We start from the raw sequence: 22,118 nt of genomic DNA, 5'->3' as shown, positions 1-22,118 counted from the left end.
GAACTCCACTGTACTCGCTGCCCTTACGTTTATTTGTCTGCAGACTGGTCTGGCGTCTGGGATTCTTTCCATTCACCTCAGCAAGGACTGGAGGAGATCCCCAGCAAAGGTGCTCTGGGGTTATGTAGTGCCCATGAGGATGTAAGGAAGGGGTTGCCAAGACAGTCCATTAAAACAGGTAAAGTTATTACATGGTTCAAGAAACCTGGCACACAGAGGACCTTCCAAAAACAGGTATCATGTTTTCCATGTTTTGTACATCAGTGAGAGAACACAGTTTAAATGGACAGCTGTTAAGAAGATATCAGAGTACTACTAAAAATACTTTGCAGGTATTTATCACAGTTTCCAGTAGGGCTATGTTTTCAGATATAAGCTGCTGCTGCAGCAAAAAAGCATGTCTGTAACAACATCAAAATTCACTTAGCTTTCAGAACCTTACAAGCACTACTTTAACGACATGCATACCACTTGTGCTAATAGGGTGCCTGCTTGCACTCATTATCCCATTAAGGCAATGGTTCTGTAATTTTCTTCTCATTTAAACCCATATAGCTTCAGAGAGCTGACTTTGGTGGAGCTATTCCAGATCTCCACTGGCAAACACAAGAGCAGAGTCTGGCCCAGTGCAACAGTCATGGACAAGAGCCGCAGGCAGAACTCCAATTACTTGTAATTGGAAGACGCTGGAGGTACTGAGACCTTCCAGAGGATTGTGTTATAAAGAGGCTGTGGAGAATGCAGGCTTTCTACCTCGGTGCCAATATGTTGTTCTAAATGACACCTACTGCGAAAACAGAATCAGAATTTGATGGCACAGTCTCATCTCTCCCTATTTACTCAAAAAATGTTACTGAAATCTGTGACTGAAGCAAGCTGAGTGTGAAAAGACACCTGCTTACACTTAGACTGAACAACAACCTTTGCTGTCTTCTTTTGCTTGCAGAGAGATAATAGTAACCTACCTGGAGGTCCATCTCTGCCAGGCTAATTAACATTCGGGCTATGAATCTTTGCCAGAAGCCAACCGGGACAAAACTCATCTTGAAGACCCTTTGGACTGTGTTTGTGGTGTGGTGGCAGAGCCCATGGATATCTAACGCTGGCTTGGTAGGAAGCAGATGAGGGAGGAGGTAGCTGAAACACATCAAATTCAACAGCTCAAATTTTAGCTACAGCTTGTAACAGTGAGTGCATTGTTAGCGGATAATAAGGCGATTCAGTCTCCAAAGAGATTTTTAATGGCACAGCCTACTGCATATAAAAAAGCTTTTAGACTAAAGGCACTGCAGCAATACATGGAGAAATTCATTTACACTATGGAAGCAAGCAGAGGCAAAACAGACATTACATAATTCAGCCAGGGCTATTGGACGGGGCTAAAATTGATGTAATGAGCAGGATGTTTGTGTAATCACAAATTAAATGCATTAAAATATAAGAGTCTTTAGAACAGCTATGATGTTGGGACTCATTTTTTACTATCTTTACTGCTCTGCCCTGGTAGTAAGCAGAGAATTACAGCTGTGCTTCTACGTGGAACAGAAGATAAATGCAAAACCAACTTACAATAGCTCAGTTTCAGTAAGCCCAGAAGGTGGGGAGAGGAGGTGGCAATGAGGCAATTGCAGGCTGCAGGGACTGGGATGCTCTGGCTGTTAGAACCAGAGCATCTTTTGGGATAGCATGACGGGGTTTCCAGCTGCTCTGTACTGCAGCTGACAGACTCCCCGCCACATCCCTGACAAACTCCAGGGGCAAAAGCTCATTTGGCAAACTGATGCCAGCAGAGATCTCGCTTGCCATCTCAGACACCTCCTGCAATTAAGTTACTAGGTTCTTCGCCCAAGCATGGAGCAGACTCAGTGCTGTCCGAGTCTGACTGGTCAGAAGTAACATGGTCATGCTGGTGAAGAGGACCACAAAGTTTCAAATTATTTTCAGATTTCCCAGTAAACCCAGATTACTAATTTGTCCCGATCTTTAGTATTTGGGAAGCTAAAACCTTTTGGAAGACTACAACTGCTTTGAAAACTGTGAGCTTATGGCTTTCAATACCTGCCAATAAATCTCTTGATAGCGATATTCTTCTGTACCAAAACCAATCCAAGATGCCTATACGATAAAAAAAAATCTTATTTGCTTATATAAGCAGAAACACTGCTGTTTTATGAGCATTGAGCCTGAGAAAATGTGTCAGCATCTGGGGCTCATCACTGACGGGCATGATGACAGCAATGAGGCAAATGGCCAAGGGACTTGACCAAAGTAACAGTGGCAGGGACCAGACACACAGCTAGAACTAATGCTGGGTTCAAATCCAACGCTTTAAGCCTATCACGTTTTCTCTCTAGCAGCTGCAGTATTCTGTAAAACCCGAAATATCAGCTCAGAAAATATCAGCCATCACTAGACAACAGCTCTCTCCATATGTCACAGTCCATAACATCTGATGACATTTTACATGATCAAATTATCTGTTCCATGAAACATCTTTGGAATCTAAAACTGATAAATTTTTTTCTTTGCTTGTAAATTAAAATAAGAATGGTCATACTATTTCAACATGCGGAACAAAGCTAAATTACATGCACCTTAGGCAGAAAAGTGGAGTGCATCAAACTGAAAGTTCTTGCTCTATAAAGGCAGTGAACACATCATATGACAGCTAATAAATTTTCCTCAGCACATCCAAGAAAGGGTCTAGCAGTATAAGAAGACCAGTGAGGCCCTTCTGCACCACAACTATATAGTGGATTATAATACAGATGGCGATTCGATGCTCTTGAACAACAGCCAATGCAAATTTTGAAAATACGTGAAACATGCCCCCATCCACCCTTTCAGAGCAGAAACTGGCAGCTGCTTTCTCTACCGACTGCACAGAAACCCTATCTGGCAATCTAGACAATAACAGCAGAAGTGCAGTAACAAATAACTGCTCTGTGTCTGGCTAGTACATTAAATTAATCCAACCTGCTGTAGCTACAGTCCATCAGTGGGAAGAATATTCTGCTAATGTGGCTTGGATTGCTCTAAAAAAGATTGGGCAGGCCATGAAAAAGTAGTTTCCTTGTTCCTGAGGCACAGACAATGCAATTGCCTTGGAGAAAAACGGCAGATAGCGACAAGGAGTCCAAAAGGCATTTTGGACTAAGCAGAAACATTGCTGCTTTATCTGTGTTAAGCCTGAGAAAATTTGTTGGCATCCGGGACTGGATAAGTGACAGGCATAATGACAGCACAGAGAATGCTGCACTTGTGCTGGCATTCAGAGCTCCCGAGAGGCTCAGGGCGATGCAGCCGCGCTGGCCTGGAAGGGCAAGGAAGTGAAATGCAAATGCCACGGTGAAAGTGCAATACAACTATGGTTTCACCAGTAAGGCAACAACGGGCTGTCGCCAAGCAGATGGGAGAGAGAAAAATAGCAGGGAACTCTGCCCAGAGGAAAAGAGATCAGGGAGCAGAGGGGAGGAGGACTCATTAACATTTAAAGAGAAGGAGGCTTCCTGGACCATTTCTAGAAAAACTATCGATCAGCACCTATTGATACTAAAAATCATGAAACCCACATTGCTACTGAAGCTGCACTTTCCTGATTTCAGTAGAAATACAATACTGCTGCTTGCAGGGCTGACATAATTATTGATGACCCAAAGTTTTCTGCCATACTCTGGAGTGAGGATCTTTCACTGTGAACAGATGACTCTGGCCCACCTATATCTGAGGCCCAGCAGCAGGAACCTCACACCTTCTTTCAAGCGCAGCTGTGCCGGCTGAGCATGTCCAGCTTCCACCTGCTCCTGGCCACATCCCCGGAGGTGTCACTGTCCCTCCGTGCTGGCGGCTGAGCCTGTCACCAGCCTCGGAGCAACAAAGACCTGCTTTGGAAAGTTTTCAACCTAGTTCGTTGGGACCAAAGGACGCTCGTGCCAGGAAATCCAGTCCAAATGGATGGGTGCCTGCCGTTACACTGTTTAACGCACTCAAATATTTTCTCATAGCGAGATCCCTGTCAAGACAACTACTCATGGTGACAAAGCCTGGTAATATCCACCAATCAAAAGGTCGTTTTTCTCCAGCCTAGCTAAGCCTCCCTAATTATGAACATACCTGTTATTGGCCACAGGCAGTGCAATTTCAAACTTGGCCAGGAACTGGAAGTACTGCTCTTCGGTTTGCTGAGTAAAGCCCGTCCCAACCAGCAGCATCCTGAGATCCTCTGCTCTGATAACTCCATTCTTAGCTACAGACTTGGAGCTCTTGATGTTGAAAATCCTCTGTAGACACTCCGCGAGCCAGACGGGATCAAGGAAATAGAGGTTTCTCAGGCCATGGCTTGTGTCTGGGAAATGCAGTAGTGTACCCGTTTCTATGAGAAAATTAATCGCTGCAAAAAATAAAGAATTGTAGATTAGCAATAGACCAGCAGCAGGAAACCACAGTGCAGATGAATCAGATTATGAGGCAGTCTGTGCGGTTTTATGCATTCCAGATATAGCCAGCACGCAGCCAAGCCAAGAGAATAACATTTATCTGAGGAGTGCTGCTATCCGGCACTCCACTTGTAAAACCCACATCTCACCGCTTTACAGTCAGGGTTTCTGTCCCCATCACACCTCCCCTTTACCCTCCTCCTGCCATCCTCGCAGGGAAGGGCTCTCAGCTCCCGCAGAGCAAGGCCTCCATAAAGACCACAGGACTGGGGCCCTACAGAGAAGACAGCCTTGAAACTATGGCAACCCTCACTCTTCACAGAGCAGAAATGAAATCGGAAAAAGCTTGTAAAAAAAAAAATGCAGTAGCCTCAGACCATCCTAGAAACTTCCCAAACTTCCCAGCCCTGTCCCCAAAGCTCCACTACTAATTTTATATCTCACCAGTTTCCAAAGTGACTTCTACACAGGTGTAGAGCACTCTGTAACTCGTTTTTTTGCACAGTAATTATCTCGTGGGCTTTTTTTTAACCCGCATTTTTGTTATTCATAGAACATTTCAATCGGTCACACATACTGATTTCCAATAAATCACTGCTCTGACCTACCCGTCTGTAAGTCTTCGTAGTCTTTGATATCATTTCCAGGTGTTTGCTCAATCATCAGTTCTATTTGTCTGTCTGTTAAATACTGCACATCATCATTCTGACTTCTTCTACGCTGTTCTGCAAGGACGGCTTCTTGAAGACTAAGGTAACTTCTTGGTATCTGCAAGCCACACGAAAAACAGCAGGGTCAGTATCAGAGAGTGATCACTCTGCTGGAGATGAACTGGCTAAGTCATCTCCTCTTTACAGGGATCTTATAGTGCTGTCTTTTCCCAAAGCAAGATAGTATCTTATAGACTTCACATGCCTCCTGCATCAACAACAGCTCCTTAAGTTCACCTTCCAACCCAAAACCAAGACCAAAAAAAGCCGCCCTTTAGTAAGGATCACCACTAAAAACAGAGTTCTCACCAATCTCCCCGCAAGTTTCTGTGAGCAAATTGAGCTGCCGACGTCCTTCATGTTGCAAGTGACATGAAAAATCAGCTGTCGGAGTCCATCGAGGCCTTCCAGAGTCTTACATGAGAGCTCACTGCAAAAGTCATGCAAGGGTGAGGATTATCGAACCTTATCAGCACACTGGCTTTCTTTCCAGGCTCACTTTCTCTTATCAGTGACTTTAAATTTCCTGTGTCAGATGAATGGAAGGAAGGCTGTCAGTGAGCATTTTTAGCTTCGGAGAAAAACACAGAGAAGTCTGGAAAAGATATATTAGGCCAACCTCAGCTCTGCCTGCTTCATTCGCTGTGCCCTGCTCTTCTGTCCCCTGTGCACTGTGATCTCTGGGGACTTCCCTGGCAGACTGACCAAAGTCATCACCCTCTTTCCCTTTGGTGCTGCACATATCCTGGAAGGGACTGCAGAAAGGAGGAGAACACTGTGCTCCAGCAATCGCTGGACACGAGTCCAGTTCTCCCTGCCTCAGATCAAAGAGGCACGATGATGACTACCAGACACCTTTTCCCACCCTCGTTCCAGCCCTTTCTCAGCTGGATCCTGTGATCTGGGAATTGATGCTTAGATCCTAAAGGCTGGCCTTCCTCATCTCTTTAAAAGCTGAAAACCTGCTCTCTCCAGCTCCTACTATTTCTGGTCTTTTTGTGGGCTGGATAAGAACAGTTCTCCTGCACTTTCCCCAACAAAGGGTCTTTCTAACTGATCCTACACATGTTCCTGTGGCAGACAGAAAATCCTTTTCTAAAGCAATATGCTTGATCTTAAACCTCAGCCATCAGTGGCACTGGGAAGCGTTTACTCACTGGGATGCCGGGGAATGTAGGAAATCAGGCATGACTCTGACTGGAAGGAAATGCAGGGGTAAAGGAAGGAGAAGGGGAACATGGTGGGGGGGTGAAAGCAAGTCCCCTTGAGAAAGATCATGTCAGGATGCTCCGTGGTGATGGGAAAAGAGGCTTGAGAAGACCAAAGAACAAAGCTTTCTCTTTCTCATGGTGAGTCTCTGCCTCACATGGGGTCCCTGGTACCCCTGCTAGCGGGAAGGAGCCAGCTGGGATGCCCAACGCAGCGCTTGTGTCTGCAGAACAGAGTGTGGGAGGTCTGCTGGTGACTTTGCCAGGCAGCAGATGCAAAGTGTTGGGGACATTGCAAGGCCCTTCTTTACTTGCCAGCTGCCACCTGCTCTTGCCCCAGGCGTTGGTGATGCCACACTGTCTGGTAGCAGGTTGCTGCATGCACGCTCCCCCCATGCTGTGCACTCCCTTGGCTGACAAATGCTTCTTTCCCTGCCAAGGAAACCTCCTTTCCCCAATAGCCTTCTGGTGTCAGACCCCGTGGCCTGACAGACACCGATTTCCCCAGCAGCACCACTTTTATCATCCCTGGAGCACTCGATGGCACAGGCTGGGGCTTCCAGGGTCTCGGGGGCTGGTCCCCCCCCCATCCTGCCACCACTGCCACGTGAGCTGCGTTCCCATGCAGCCTCCCCATAACAAACCCCAGACAACCCACCCTATAACAGGCACGCTTCGCAGCATTAATTACTCAATCTGTACCTTCTCTCTGTGTGACTAATAAACTGTATCCGATTGTAACGGTGAGAAACCTGAGTGGAGCAGGAACACTAAAACAGGACAAGGTCACGACTTTGGAGCTCCCAGCTCTCAGATCCATGATCAGATCCCTGAGCAACACTGAATTTCTCATTATGCTACATTATCTCAGACAAAAATAGACAAAACGCAATGCTGACATGTCTTTAAATCAGTTCCGTTGCCAAGGAGATTATTACAAAAATGTTTAAAGTGACAAAATAGAGTGACTGAGCTTCATAAAGGCACAAGTACTTACTGGAGGTGCTTGAATGTGATATCTGGGAAGCCGGTTGCTCTGGATCCAGAGGGGGATCGACAGAGAGCCAAGACATAGGCCCGCAGCGTCGCTATCCGCTCAACGCGGAACTTAGTTTCGATTAAATCAAGGTGTGTTCCTACCACTAACACCGCTGAGTTTGGAGCTTTGGCCTGTGAGAGAAAACACTGACAATGATCTCATCCAGATTATATCGTGGTAAATTTGGTGGTGACACCAGAAAAAGAATAACATTTAAGAGGGAGTAGTAATATACATTAATAAAATTGAATTTATATATAAAATAGAGGCAACCTGTTGTGACATCTTGACAACAGCAGCAAGCCGTCTGGGTATTACCGAAGTTCTCCTGCAGAATATGGCTTAATCATCTGCAGCTACTGCAGAGCAGAAAACTGTCAGTTTGGGTTTAATACATCAAGGCTTAACATAAGGGGACTTGCCATGTGGTATTAAGTTGCTACGAGTCCGCCCAGACAACAGAAAAGAATTTAGCTTAACCTATAGCTTGGAGATCTAACTTGGATATCCAGAAAAAAGGCCAGTTACACTCCGGAATGGACACCTGGGAAAGTTACATAAACTTTTTCCCTGGAGGTACACGAAGAGGTGAGATAAACTGCTAGAAATGTCTGAATCTACTTAATCCTGAATCAGTGCAAAGGAATGGATTAGATGACCTCGTGGTTTCTTCCAGCCCTTCCATGATTCTATCACAGGACTGGAACATATCTGTATTTCAGGGAACACGCTGCCAAACACACTAGGATTGCAGAGACTTAAGCAGGGATCAGCCTGCGGGTCCAAATGGCTTTGACCACAGAAGAAAATTCAGATGCAGACATATATGTTCATTTGCAGTCAGTCCATTTCTCTCTTGCGATGCTCACTGAAATCTCAAACCTGAGTGACACCAAACTGGAACCCAGCGCAGACACAGGAGTACCAGCTCAGACCAAAGAGCCCACTTGGCCCAATATTCTGCCTGGAGACTAATAAAGAGACAGGTACAGGGTAGCAGACATTTTCTCCCAGTATCCAGCAGCCTGCAGCTCACCGACCTCCTGAGCATGAGACAGTAGATTTGAATTAATAACGCTTGATGGATTTTATTTCCACCAGTCTGTTTTTTCAACTTCTGACACCCGCAGCACACTGTAGCTCAAATAAATGCCACAGGTTAGCAATCTGTTGTGTTTGGGATCCTTCCTATTGTTTGTTTCAAAGATACCATCTCATTATTTCATCTGATCTCTCCTGATTCTTCTATTGTGAAAGATCATGAACAAAGGCTCCCTTGTGGTTTCCTCCTTACCCCTGGCAAGTCTACGTGCAGCTCTCCTCATCTGCCTCTTTCCCAACATGAAGAGGTCTAATTGCTGTGCACTCAGAAACTTTTCCATACTTTTAACCATCATGTTTGTCTTTCTCTGTATCTTTTCTGATGCTACTGCGTGCTTGCTGGGATGTATTAAGGACACAGGCACATCATACATTTTTGAAATATCATAATTATGCTTTTGGTTTTCTTACCTAGTTTGGGGTTTAACTGCTAACTATTAAGCTAATATTTTTGTAACATCGAGTTGTTTCCTTTTTGAGAGGCACTAGCTTAGAGCCTATTTCCGTCTGTGTAATGTTAAGGTAGATATAAAATAATAAATATTTACCAAAACAATTATGAACATGGAATTATCGAAATCAACCAACTCCAATGAATTCTCTGCAGCTCTGACAGCTCTCCCAGCTGAGAGCTGCCTGGGAGGATACTCTTTAGATTATTTGAATCTAAAGTGTTAAAAATATAACCTCCAGACTAATGTGTGTCTAAGCCACATAAGAAAGAAAATGCTTCAACCCCCCCTGGAGCGCAGTGTGGTCAAACACTAATTCCAAAATAAGTATGTTCAGCCTTACTTAGCAAGGGTTTATAAATCAGCTTTTGTTACATTCTCTGATGTGTGTGAAGGAGAACAAAGCAAATGATAAATTTAAACCATTAAATATAGCAATACGCCTACAGTGTAACGGAAAATTAATTCCAAAAGCTATGCAAAATTCATAGCTTGAGGAGATTTTAAAAGCAGACCAAATAGAATCTGTAATATCATATATCTGTGTGCTGAGCTACAGTTTGATAAATGGATACCCCAGGGTCCACCAGTGACTTCTTACCTCAATGTTCAGCAACCAGAACTGTAAGTTTGCCACAGCTTCTTCCCCCAGTGCCAAGTTCCAGACCACTATGTACAATGCTTTGTCTGTGAAGAAACACTGATTGACTGTAGACATGCTTGCTGGGCCTCCGATATCCCAGACATTGAACTCCACTGAATCAACCTACTTAGACAAAGAGAAGTGTTCAAATCAAACGGTTGCAGTAAATCACAGTGAGATAATAGCTGAAGTATAAACCTACGCCTGCATAATGTATGACACAAGAAGGGTTTCAATGTCCTAATTGTGCCTCCAGGAAAGAAAAAAATCAACAAGCAATTGTTAAGCATGGCTACCACTTCCCCACAGGAAATCAAGACTAATTACTTGCTGCTAAAACGATAGAGGTGCCCTTGATGCTGGTAAATCTCCAGTTAATGCTGTGGATTCTCCAGTACAAACAAGGGTCTCATTCTGAGCCCTGTATTTCACTGCATCTTGAATAGAAACTGTTTCATCCCCGTCTGCACCATGGTCGGCAGGACCGTTGAAGCTACTTATCTGCCGCTGCCATGGGGAACAGGAAACCCCCTGCTGAAATCACTTCCACTGAGCTCAGCCCTAACTAAGCCAAGCAGAATATAGATGCTCAGGAGACGGGAAACTTCTCAGGCCTTTCATAAACACCTCCTGCACACTGCTCAGAGGCTTCTGATGTGTGTGTCACAGTAGAGATGGGCCAGAATTACAGCCACAGTCAGACTCAACAATTTTTGGGGGAACAAGTAAATGGATGCCTGTCTAGTTCTGGCTCTCTTCCAAGCCCCTCAGCATCCATTCCTCCCTGTGCCCCACCACAGCACTAAGAGGGAGCACGGATCTCTGCTTAAATGACATCCAGGTTCCCAGTTGCAGTCAGGAGCACCTACATTCCTTTAGAGTCTGTGCCTTAATCATTTGGCCCTGCCTGTGACTGATGAGAAACCAAACTCTGCGCCAGCTCAGAGCATCATGTAACACCGCATGGGCTCTGCTTACTGGGCCCGGCCAAGTACTGACTGGTCCCAGACGGCACGTTACCCTACGAAATTTCAGCAAGGAGCTAAATATTTCAGTTGGGCTCCGATCTCCCAGCATAGTTCCAGTCTGAAGTCTCCCAGAAACAGCTGGAAGAACTTCCATATTGTTTAAACCAAGCCCTAACCAGCAGCAGGACTGCTTTGCTCATCCAAAAGACCTTCAGCTGTGGGTGCTTGTATGGAGAGACAGAGACTCAGAGGTAGGGACAAAAGCCTGTTTAACATCTTGATCCCACTCCACATCTGCAATTCTGTCTAGGTTTTTATTTTATTCAATTGTGCTTCAACACATAACCCACAAATCCCTTCTTCCACCAAAACTTTCTCTTTAAAGAGTCAGGCCATGCTTGCTTCTTTTCATTCTCTCTCTGGCCTGGCACTCTGCTGCAGAATAGCTGAACTCAGCAGGCTCCTCCATCCCTTCCAAACTAGCCTGGTGGTCAAAGCTCTTGTCTAGCAAGGGAGAGCCATGTGTTTGTGCACGCTCAGCTCTGACAAGACCTCAGGACCAACTCTTCATGCTCTAATCCCTGCGTTACTAGGCAGACAGTGGACAGGGCCACCCACAAATCCCTCGAATTCTTGAATGAATTCAGTGCTGTCCAAATGAGTTCAGTATGAGTTGACACACTCCCTGAATGAGCCATCTGAGATTTGGGTGTTTAAGGCATGACTTACACCCCTGGATCATAGCAGAGGTCAGGCATCCTACCTTCCACCCACCTTCCTCACCTAGGACAATTGTGATATCAAGGGAGTCCAGCTTTAGGTACTGATGTCTCTTTTTCTGGCCCAAATTGAAAGGAAAATCTGCTGAAGAAAAGCTGATTTAAAACATTCTCTCAGAATTAGTGTCCAAAAACCATGTGAGCTGGGAGAGCCAGAATTTAGACAGTCTACACATGGCTCTCTACTCAGGATACAAAGTTGAGTGCTCAGGAAACCAGAACTGTCCTCTAGAACAACTGGAGATGAAACAGTGGAATTGTGACAGCTAAAGACATGTCACTTGCAAGGTCTGGCTCACAGGTAATGGAAAATGTTCTTTATAAAAGGGCAGGTGATTTCAACCCAAAAGGGACACCGTGGGGCCCAAACAACCCACTGGGGCTAAGAATCTACACTTGTTTTTCACCTTTGCCTTGTGTCCCACTGGCTTGGGGAGCTCCCATTTTGTCGTACGTATGGTGGCATCACTGTGCATCATCTGAGGGACCTTTCCTGTCTGTAGGATCTCAACCAGCGTTGACTTTCCCTGTCGTGGAGGACCGATGACGATCATCTTCATCAGCTTACACTTTTCTGCTTTACGGAGCTGCGCTCGTAAGTATGCCAGCACTGTTTTAGGGCCTGCAGGGTGGGAAGCGAACAGGTTTTATCTGTGGTTAGCAGTTACAAATGTACATATGTACAGCACAACTGCACAAAACCTACTGCTGCAGACACATCAGCTGAATTAATATTTTCCCTGCAGTTTCGCTGTGGGCTGAGAGAATCCAGAGAATAAACAAAGAAACCTCCAGTGGACAAACCTGAGACAGAGACCCCAGAAAAAGGTCACTGCTTCGAGCCTCTACAATGGAGCACTGTAAGAAGAAACAAATGCTGTGGCTCGTATGCTTCAGAAGCTCAAAGGAAACATAAAATACTAATTTAGTATTGGAAAATACTCAGTTTTTCCTTCTACTTTTATGTTTCCAGTTAAAATTAGATTTAGGCTTCAACAGTGTGCTGGAGAAGGAATAATTCCTAATAACTTTGTTCCCACAGGATTTTCTTATTAAAACATACACAAAAAAAGACAGTATTGTCCAAAAACTTTGCAGCTTACAATAAAGTCACTTCAATGTGACTGTAACTGCTGATCTTAAACACTTGAGTCTTTAGAAAGGCCGTCTACGTACACTAAAATATACACATTCAGGAAGCAAGCCATGGAATTCACCTGGCATGCATACTGCAAATGAAATACTGCATTTATAAATCATCAATTTAACACATGATCTATCCTAAATTGATCATATAACCAGAGCTTAGCATTGATCATCAAACTTGCAAATATGTGCAGGAGGTTTCCCTACACAATCCCAGTTAACCTCAACAAGGGCTTGGGTGCACACTGTCTGTTCCTGTTCAGGACCATTAAAAGGAAGCGATTTTTATTATATGTTCAGTTAATTTAATAAAGAACATAGAGGATCAGCCTTACCCTCTTTTCTGATCTCTGCAGGAACGTTACTGATATTTAGTTCCTCGATATCCAGCTGCCAGAGATTAGCCAGTTGTCCAAGTTCTGGAGGAAGCTCTCGGATACCAGGGTTACTGTACAAAAACAAATAAATCTACCAACAACCAGGCTTTGTGTCTAAGTAGCTGCTCTCACAGACTCTCAGATTACACTATTCTCTCCTTGCAAAAATCTTCCATTAACATTTTAATAAGACTACTCAGCACTTTAATAGTAATTTCCATCCTAAAAGTGATGTATAACCTCAATTTATCCTCTGAGGCAGACAAGTGTAATCATCTTTACTGGATAGTTGAAGAAATAAAGGCAAAAATGATGAGTTATTTGACTCTAATACTATAGAAGCTGACAGCAAAAAGCCAGAATGAACTAGAAGCACATTATCTTCCCAGGCCCTTGTTCAAAGCATTAGATCATCTTCCCTAATTCAAAAGGCCAGCTTCCTCCTTATCTAAAGCAAATGATGGGCACAGTTCTAACAAGGGGGTTACTATATCCAGCTTTTTGACTTCAAAAGCACTGGACATTTGGGGTGGGGCTCCACAGAAGACTGGTCACTAAAACAACATGGAAATAATATCATATAGCTTTTCCAGGACACAGACTTACTTTCCTAAATAAAGCTCTGTTAAACCTTTCAGAAGGCAAACGGATTGCGGGATAGAGTCCAGCTGATTGTCGTTCAGATAAAGGACTTCCAGAGAATCACTCAGAAATGCTGGGAACTCCAAAAAAGGACCTGGAACAAGATAGGAAACAAATTGCACCTTTAAAACACAACAGGCACCAAGGCTTTGGACCAAGAGCCTTCACCTTAACTTTGCGGGCAGGACATGAGGTCATGTTTCTTGGCAAGAACCACCACAAAGCAACAGCAGAAAAGCAAACGACCTTCACCAGTGATCAAACACCAATGCTGACATCTCAATTTTTAAGATCATGGTGATGCACATGTTGGAAGGTGACAATCTCCAGGACCGCTGGAGTGCCGAGGGAAGAACTCCAGGCCTTCCAAGATGACTATACATCAGAGGACAAGTGGCATTGTATTTCTTGCTGTTGAACAGCTGGTAATTCCAGGCTAACAGCTGGCAATGAAAGGGCACACCGAGGGCACAAGTGGTTCCCAACATTTCTTCTTTCCCATGTTGCCTGAGGAAAGCCGGAACCTGGTCAGAATTTATGTTCAGGCCCCCACCACGTTGCATCCTGGAGCAATTTACAGTGAATCCATGTCAATAATGACAGAGAAGAAAACCCAAACTGCATCTGGCAGACTGCTCAGCTACGTTGCCTCTAAAGCACTGCTTGCATTTACCCCTCTGTTCTGTTTTAGACTGCAAGGTCTTGGGGCACTTCAGATTTCTTACACGTTTGAGCAGAAGCGAGTGGATTTTGGGAGCAACCCAAGCAATAACAGCAATAACTGCAAGGCTGAGTTGCTGCTGCTGGAAAGGCTTAAACAAAGGGAAATTCAGCTGGTTCCAAAGAGCATCATTTCGCTCCACAAATTACTCCTGGGATAGTGACATGAAAAGCTACCATGAATTGTGTTGCTGTCTTAAGAGTGTCAGATGTATCTACCAGGAAGCATCCTCAAGTCAAGGAAAATGAGGCCACAGAGGGACAAGCATATTCTGAGTCTCTAATTAGGAAAGTACAACCAGCACCATCCGCTGCTTCCATGGTCAATAGAAGCAGCTCCCTGAGATGTGAGACAAACGCTTCCTTAAGGACGGGGCATTTGCACTTCCACCATGATCTTCTTCCCTTACAGAGATGACTTGAGGAACTGTAACTAGACTTAGCCAAAAAAAGAAAAAAAAAAAAAAAGGAAATAGAAGAGGTTTTCTCAGGAGAATATTCCCCAGTTCTAATATTAAAAATTCCCCCGTTCTAATATTAACAGCATTTCAAGCCTGAGCTATGATCAGAAAAGGAGTGAGATAGAGTCTCACTGTCTGCAGGGTGTTTCACATACGTGACAGGACTGCCTGGTGTGAGCAGGGTGTCACAGTCCGCCTTTGAGTTTTCAAATAAAAAATCATCTTTGGGATTATTTTAGAACAGCAGGCTTATTCATGGACTCAATTCACTTCCTTTCTGGCTCATCACTGGACTTAAACTTTTCATTGTTCCTCTTCAGTACACACCTCGGCACAGACATATTTAGTCCCTCTTAGGCACGTAGGAGCAAACACCTAAAATACTCTCAATTCACCAAAGAGTTCCAGGCAGAAAGGAGTGTACTATACTGGAAGCAAGCTCGAAGTGTTTATGAATTGTAGTTATTTATTCATGAGTTATTTATGATTTCTCTGGCTTGAGATCGATTCTTCTTTTAAAGAATGGTAGAAAAATTAAAACAAATCCCATCTAGAAAATATACTTTTGGATGAGTAGACGCCACCAACACCACGTGTGTGTGCAAGAAGTTATTTTGAGATTTCTCAATCAAGTATATTGAGCATCTATAAATTATTCGCTTTAAATAATCTAGACTTGAGCAAACAGCTTTGTTAGTGAAATCATGTGAAAACCTCCCCCCCACCTCACTAGAAGACTTCTGTGAGCATCTGCTGTACTCCAGCTTCTGTTTTCTCTTCATGTTCTCTAAATTCTTGGCCACATCCTCTAGTATCACCAAGCTATATTTGGCATAGGAACAGAGAGAAAAAGATGAGCTGGCTTTGCTCTGTCTCTGTGGCTATTCAACCACGGCACCAGCCAGGTGGGCTCCTCTGCACCCTCCTGCAACCTGAGGCAGCTCCAAGTTGCACCGGGGTGTTATGTGTCAAGGCTTTTCAAATGGTACTAATGCGGAGTCCACCCTCTCCTTTACGTAGAAGGGTTATGTGGGGTTGCAGCACGTAGAAATTTCCTCTAGGACAGCAACTCCCTTTTATAGATGCTTCTAGCTGCCTTTCTCCTGCCCTTCTCTCCCCATTGGGAAATGCTGCTGTAGCACGTCATGGAGAAGCTCTGAGGATATGTCAGTCTCCACAGATTCACCAGACTCAGACTCCTTTTCCAATTATTCTGTGTTCAGGATTTCACCGACATCACAGCATTTCTATTTCCATTTCCTACTTGCAAAATGAAGCAAACCAACCCTTTCTTCTCAGGGTGCACGTGCAGGAATCACTGCACAGCAGCCTCTTCTTCCACAGACAGAAAAATTAGGTGGGATTAAGCCTTGCCTGGAGGTCCAGGCAGAACCTCTGCCTCTTAGATGAGCAGATCAGAGGTTAGGACCTTCACTTCTAAACTACAGCTATGGTGTATTTCCCAGTTCTACCTATTCACGTTGACCTGAGATCGTGCGGAATTTTTGGGGGAACTGAGGAAAGTGTTTGCTGCAGGAGTCTCTCCCTCCCACGAGCAGCTGAGAGCTGCTCAGATGTGTGCCATGAAGGCACCAGCTCTATTTGACTCCACGATTTGCAAAGAATGCTGTAGATCAAGCCATTCTTCAGGCAGCCAAGAATGATAAAGCTCTCCAAACGATTTAAAATACAACAAACAAACAAAAAGAAATGCAGATGAACCCCCTAGAGAGCAGGAAGCAGCGCAAATATCTTCAGATGTGCCTTGGTTCTCTCTGGGATTTCATGTGCACTAATACAGAACATTTCTGCCCTGCCCCAAACTGCAGGTGCAAATCGGAGAGACAGAGGAAAACATACAGTTTACAAATTCAGCAAGAGAAACAATCCTATGTGTAATAAGACTAATTATGGGTTAATTTCCCTTCAACATAACGGTTAGTACTCTGGCTAAAAAGAACTTCATGGAAACAATAAAAGCTCAGTGAAAGAAATGAGTTTCACTCATTCTTCATCTTTCTGTATCAATGGTACCAACCGGCTGTGCCATTTCTTTAGAAACACTTTATCTAAATGTATTTTGTCTTAAATTTAAATGCTGTTGCACTTAAAATTGCAGATTAATTTACACAGATTCCCTCCAGTCAAGCCCCACGGATTCCTGCTGCTACACAGCTCACCTGGCACTCTCAGCACTTGCACCGCTGTGTACCTTACCTGCCTCGGGGCCACCGCGCACCCTGTTCTTCGTGGTGAAAAAAGGAATCCGCTTTGTTTTAAATCCCTCATCACTCCTGCAGGCAAAACAAAACGTGGAAAAAAGAGCTTGGATGGGGCAGTTCAGAACGGTGCTGGAGCTGTGTCGTGGTGCAGGGTTTGGCCCCACTCGACGTGGTGGGATCCACAGCAGAGCTTTTAGGGGTTCCTGTCTGCTCTCAAGGGATGGGATTGAAACCTGCTGTGTAATCACAGAGCTAGATTCCATCAATGCTTGTCCAGGCCCAACGGTTTTCTTCTGGCAAAGGAATAGAGCTCTGCAAGGCAGCGCTTTCAGCTCCCAGGGCAAGAGCACTTGACCCCCGGCTTTATGGGTGTCAAGGTTAAGTGGACTGTCAAACAGCAAATTGAACAAGCTTCACAAGAAGCGCTGGAGAACCAACCTGCGGCCAATCCCTGCTCTCACCAGAGCATCTCAGACAAGATGACCCAACAACACAACTCAGGAAATGCACTGAGACATTAAAAAAAACCCAGTAATTTGTATTTAGCAACTGACACAGCAACTTGTAAGGACTCCAGAAAATTTGCTGGACAGGTAGCCAAATGGGAAAACAGGAGTATGACACAATTCTGTGCAGTTCTGAAGAAGATAAGGGACCTTTAACTCTCTACATTAAACAGCCCTATTGTAATTTTTAAATAGAAGAACATCACTCTTTTATTGGATGACCTTATTAACATCAGTTTTCTCTACGAACTTGCAGCTGGTTGCACTTCCATTTAAAAACCAAAGATTCTTCATTTTTTCCAAAACAATACTCCCACACTAACTACAAACTGCAGTCCAGTCAGATGGTTTATGGTTAAGATACACTCCCCACAAACTAGTATTTGTAGTGATGAACCACACACTGGGTTAAAGAAATTTGTACATGCTCTGAAATTAGACTGCCATTATCAGTAATCTACCCATTTAATAAATTATATAGTGTGCTAAATGCCCAAAGAATCAGTAAAGGATAATACATCACTGTCACAGACACACAATATACTTAGGAACACAGTATGTGGATATCAATGCCTTCTATGCAGGTAATTAATTCACTACTGACACTCTTTGTATTACACGAGGGACTGGGTGTGCTATTATATCTTCAACTTTTGTTTTCTCAGACAAAATTTGAAAGAAACACTTACTTCCCAAGTTGGTTTTTTGAAAGATCCAGTGATTTAAGTTGTTTGCAATTCCACTTATCTTGTGAAGGCAACGTAACTAACTGATTTCCCAGCAGCTTCAGGGACACCAAAGCCTACAAGAGGAATAGCCTAGAGTTAGAAGACAGAGTCCATCAAACACTCAGAAAGAGGTTTTTTAGCATGTCTATTAAATAACAGAAACATTAAGAAAGTACATGTTATTCATCAGAACATCCTGTCCGTGCTGCCTAGCATACAAACATTTACTTCTCGTCTCCAGCAAGAATATTTTCTGCACGAAGCAACAACCACTATTAGTTCTGGGAGATAATTAGTCTACTTGCTGACAGATTCAATTGGAAACAACTCATTTAAGAGGACATTTTACTTTCAGTGAGGAAACCTTTCCAAATGGAAAAGAACAGTATGATTTACCTACACAATATGCCACGTACAGATGAGAAGTTTTTTCTTTACATATATATATATATATATATATATATATATACAAGCTTGTGTCAGATGCTTACACCTATTGTATATGCATAAGACCAACACGCAAAATGTGACCTATTTCACAAAAATTTGTAATTGTTGTGTTATTACATGTCTATTAAATTAGAAAGGATTTACATTAAATTTCCAAGACTCATACAAGTTCCCTATTTTTTTCCTCAGACCAGTGACAGGAATTTTAAAAACGAGAAGTGCAGCTGATTTGTGCAGTTGACACTACATAGAGATAGGACTCAGATGCAAATACCATTAACAACATTAAATACACGAGCTCTCCCTTAAATGTAACTGAAATATTAAAGAAAAAAATGCAGTTCCTATTCAGATTTGTAAAGTTTATTCTCTTCCATCTGCCCTTAAAAATAATGTGGAGGCTCAAATGATCATTTTCATTTGATTGAAAATCCAATTTGTCACTGAAAAGCAGTTTCCTATGTAGAGTTTATAAGCAAGCTTATTCTGCAAGTCCCCTCCATGAAAACTCCATAAGCAGAACGTGAGCTGAATTACCTCGTGCCACGAGTACAGCGGCATTCATGAAATATACCCCATGGAAATCATATTTTTACCAGCAGAGACTTCAGCTTCAAGTGTGTTAAATGTTTTATGTGCTCCACATAATATAAAAGGTTTATGCCCCTTTTCATCAAGCAGGATTAACAACGTCCCAGGAAGCCAGTTTGTTGGCCTTCCTCCCCTTTTCTCGGACTGGAAAAATATGAAGTATCCATGAGACACAAGCGACTGACAACCAGCAGTTGCTGGAATGGCAATTATCACGCAACATGCTCCCTCTAGTGATAAGGGAGAAGCAGCACCGGGCCTTGGTGGGACTTGGGGAAGGCAAAATGTCAAACTCCAGATATACAGAGTGAACCACTCGAGGAAAAGGCTGGAAAAGCCTGCGAACTAAAAAACCCTCCCTGCCACTCACGCCTTAGACAGCCAATGCTTTTATCATCATTAATCTTCCACTGGCTTGAACCTCCCACTGGAAGGAAGACCCCGTCCTGCCTCGGCGCCTGCTCTCGAGCTCTCTCCAAGTATCAGCAGGGGCCTGTTCCATGACAATGCTTCAGACTTCTACCCTGAAATATCCCTGAGCAGGGGGTGGGAGGAAAGGGAGGCCACACATTCCAGAATTAGCACTGACTTTGTTCTGTGTGGTCTAGCCAGGGTGCTTCATTTTCAGTCAACCATACCCATGTTACGTGTCCCCCAGGAACGCTGACAAAGGCCACTCTCCAGGAGAGCTGAGAGCCTGGCAAGATCATACGCGACACTTCTGTGCCTGCTCCGCAGGGGGACAATTAGTGACTTTCAACTGGTTGTGGCTCTTCAGGACTGTAGTTCTGGAGATCGCTAGCCCTTGTTTTGCAATTGCCTTTTCTGTCTCATATCTAATTTCTCCATTTTTGCTGCCTTTCAGGAAGACAGTGGGTGCTTCCAGAAGTGAGACAGTGGCGGCACCAGACAACTTCCTTCAAACCTACGGCCGCAGCACACAAAAAGGGCTTCGGTGCGTTAGATTAGAAGAAACCACAGCATCCAGATCAGGCTGCCTGGGTCAGCTCATGATGTGGAAAAGCTGACCAGTCTTACCTGAATACTCCCACCCAGAGAAGGTCAGGTCTCTGCAAGAGAAGCAAACTAGTCTAGAGTACTAAGACATAGCTTGGAGCATGAACAGTTGGTTCCTTTAGAAGGCAACAGACAGGAAAGCTGAGAAAACCTCTGCCTCCCTTGGCACCACATTTCTAGTTTCTATATCACACCAGTGACTGCGAGGTGGTCCTGGTCTTAAGACCCCTCCACAAACCAAGCAAAGGCCAGTGACAAACTATAGGACCCACCAGCCTAGGTCAGAGATGTTTTCAAGCCACAGTGCTCTCCCGCTTTCAGCTTTTCCCAGGGAGAAGACACTTCGCTGCTGCTCAGCGATTATGCACACAAAGACATTAATTCTCATTTCTTCTCCTTCCACTTCTACTCGTGGAGAGGGCTGGAGTGTGGCTGCAGCCACCAACCCTGACACAAACTCCACAACCAAGGAGCAGCCCAAGCCAGGCCTGATCTAGGCATGGGCTTTCACCTTCTAGTTGCTCACCACACTCTAGCCCTCAGGGGCTTGAAAATGCTTGCTATTTATTTATTTTATGAAGGTAAGGCTGAAAAGATACAGATAAGAACTGGCGTTATTTAAGGCAGCCAAAGCTCACTGACTTTGAAGACAGATCATCACCTATGCTGAAGGTCTCCTCTGATGCTTTCACATCCCTTTGCAGCCTCTGAGCAGCAGCACCCAATAAAACATGCCCTTGAAGCACCATCTGGTGTGTAATATCTGTCATGGTAGCTCCCACACACTGGGCTTATTTTTAATGTGTTCAGGAAAAACAAAAAAGTTTTGGAGACAATAGTCCATAGGATTCGTTTTGTTTCAGAAGAAATGCCAATTGAAAACAAATGGCTACCAGGAAGCAAAGTGAAATCTGCAGGGATTATTAAAAACAACTGAGGGAGCAAACAACCCTCAGCAATCCTCTTCCAGGCAGGATGCAAGAGGCACCTTCGCAGCAGACTTGCAAGGTCCAAACTGGACGTGGATGTGAACCATCTCTTCAGCATCCTTCCCAGAGAGGCCAGCATGAAAACGGTGAAACTTCTGCACAAAGATTTACCTCTGTTTCTATCTCCACGACCTTGACTTTCACAATCTGGAAGGGAAGCTTGGAGGAAACCCCCAAGTTCTGCTTCATTTCATGTTGAAACCATCTGAAGCCACAAATTCTGAAGAATTTTGAAGTAAAACTGTGGATCTCTGACGTCCACTGGCAAGAATTATTTAATCTGCACAAGTTTAAAGATAAGAATGATGCCAACTAACATTGTTTAGGGCATTCAAACATGCTATTTTCAGCACAGAAACCCTCATCCTTAGTAACACAACACTGGTGTGCCAGATTAAGAAAAAAACACAACTACTTGTGAGCATACTTGAGTACATCTATATTTCAATGGCTGGAGCTTGCAGCTACAATGCACTGGTTGTCTTCCAAACAGCATTCACAAAAATCTGAAAACCACAGACATCCAAAGAGCTTTCAGAAGACCTGTGTCAAAAACTAGATACTGTATCACACCAGGTGAGGGCAAAATGTAGCTACTCAGGGGATTACGGGCTGCTCGAAGGCTCTGTGCGATTGCTGTGTTCATTGGCTCTAAGCAGGTCTCTTGCCTTAACCAGGCAGCCACCGCTGTGGCTTGGAGATCTGAGTAGGTATTAAGGGAAGTACTGTGAAGGAAGAAGAAATGACACTTACTTCAAGCTGGAATAGTCCTGGTGGAACTTCTTTTAGTGAGTTCTCAGAAAAATCCACTTCTTTCAGGTGATTTTTCCAGAAAATAGTCAATGCATCAGGTAGGAATTCCAGTTTGTTCCTAGATGCTTTGCAACATTTCTGGAAAACAAAAAACAACAAAAAACCCCACACGGAGAGTAG

At 44.0% G+C, this 22,118-nt stretch overlaps 1 protein-coding gene across 4 annotated transcripts in view; it reads right to left on the bottom strand.

Annotated features, from left to right (window-relative positions):
• The window catches only part of LRRK1 (leucine rich repeat kinase 1), a 79,310-nt gene that overhangs the window by 21,781 nt on the left and 35,411 nt on the right, over positions 1-22,118 (bottom strand). For all 4 annotated transcript variants that reach the window (XM_065076714.1, XM_065076715.1, XM_021280767.2 and 1 more), the window contains 12 exons: positions 21,939-22,076; positions 18,100-18,212; positions 16,900-16,976; positions 13,466-13,595; positions 12,818-12,930; positions 11,744-11,958; positions 9,548-9,712; positions 7,352-7,524; positions 5,456-5,576; positions 5,045-5,204; positions 4,114-4,390; positions 966-1,137 (listed from right to left, as the gene is read on the bottom strand). In XM_065076714.1, coding sequence (XP_064932786.1) covers positions 966-1,137; positions 4,114-4,390; positions 5,045-5,204; positions 5,456-5,576; positions 7,352-7,524; positions 9,548-9,712; positions 11,744-11,958; positions 12,818-12,930; positions 13,466-13,595; positions 16,900-16,976; positions 18,100-18,212; positions 21,939-22,076 — 1,854 coding nt within the window. The remainder of the gene's footprint in view (positions 1-965; positions 1,138-4,113; positions 4,391-5,044; positions 5,205-5,455; positions 5,577-7,351; positions 7,525-9,547; positions 9,713-11,743; positions 11,959-12,817; positions 12,931-13,465; positions 13,596-16,899; positions 16,977-18,099; positions 18,213-21,938; positions 22,077-22,118) is intronic.

This window comes from Columba livia, chromosome 11 (genome assembly GCF_036013475.1).
Source record: "Columba livia isolate bColLiv1 breed racing homer chromosome 11, bColLiv1.pat.W.v2, whole genome shotgun sequence".
Classification (NCBI taxonomy): domain Eukaryota; kingdom Metazoa; phylum Chordata; class Aves; order Columbiformes; family Columbidae; genus Columba; species Columba livia.
The sequence above is the reverse complement of the archived record's forward strand: the minus strand, read 5'-3'. Positions and strand labels throughout refer to the sequence as shown.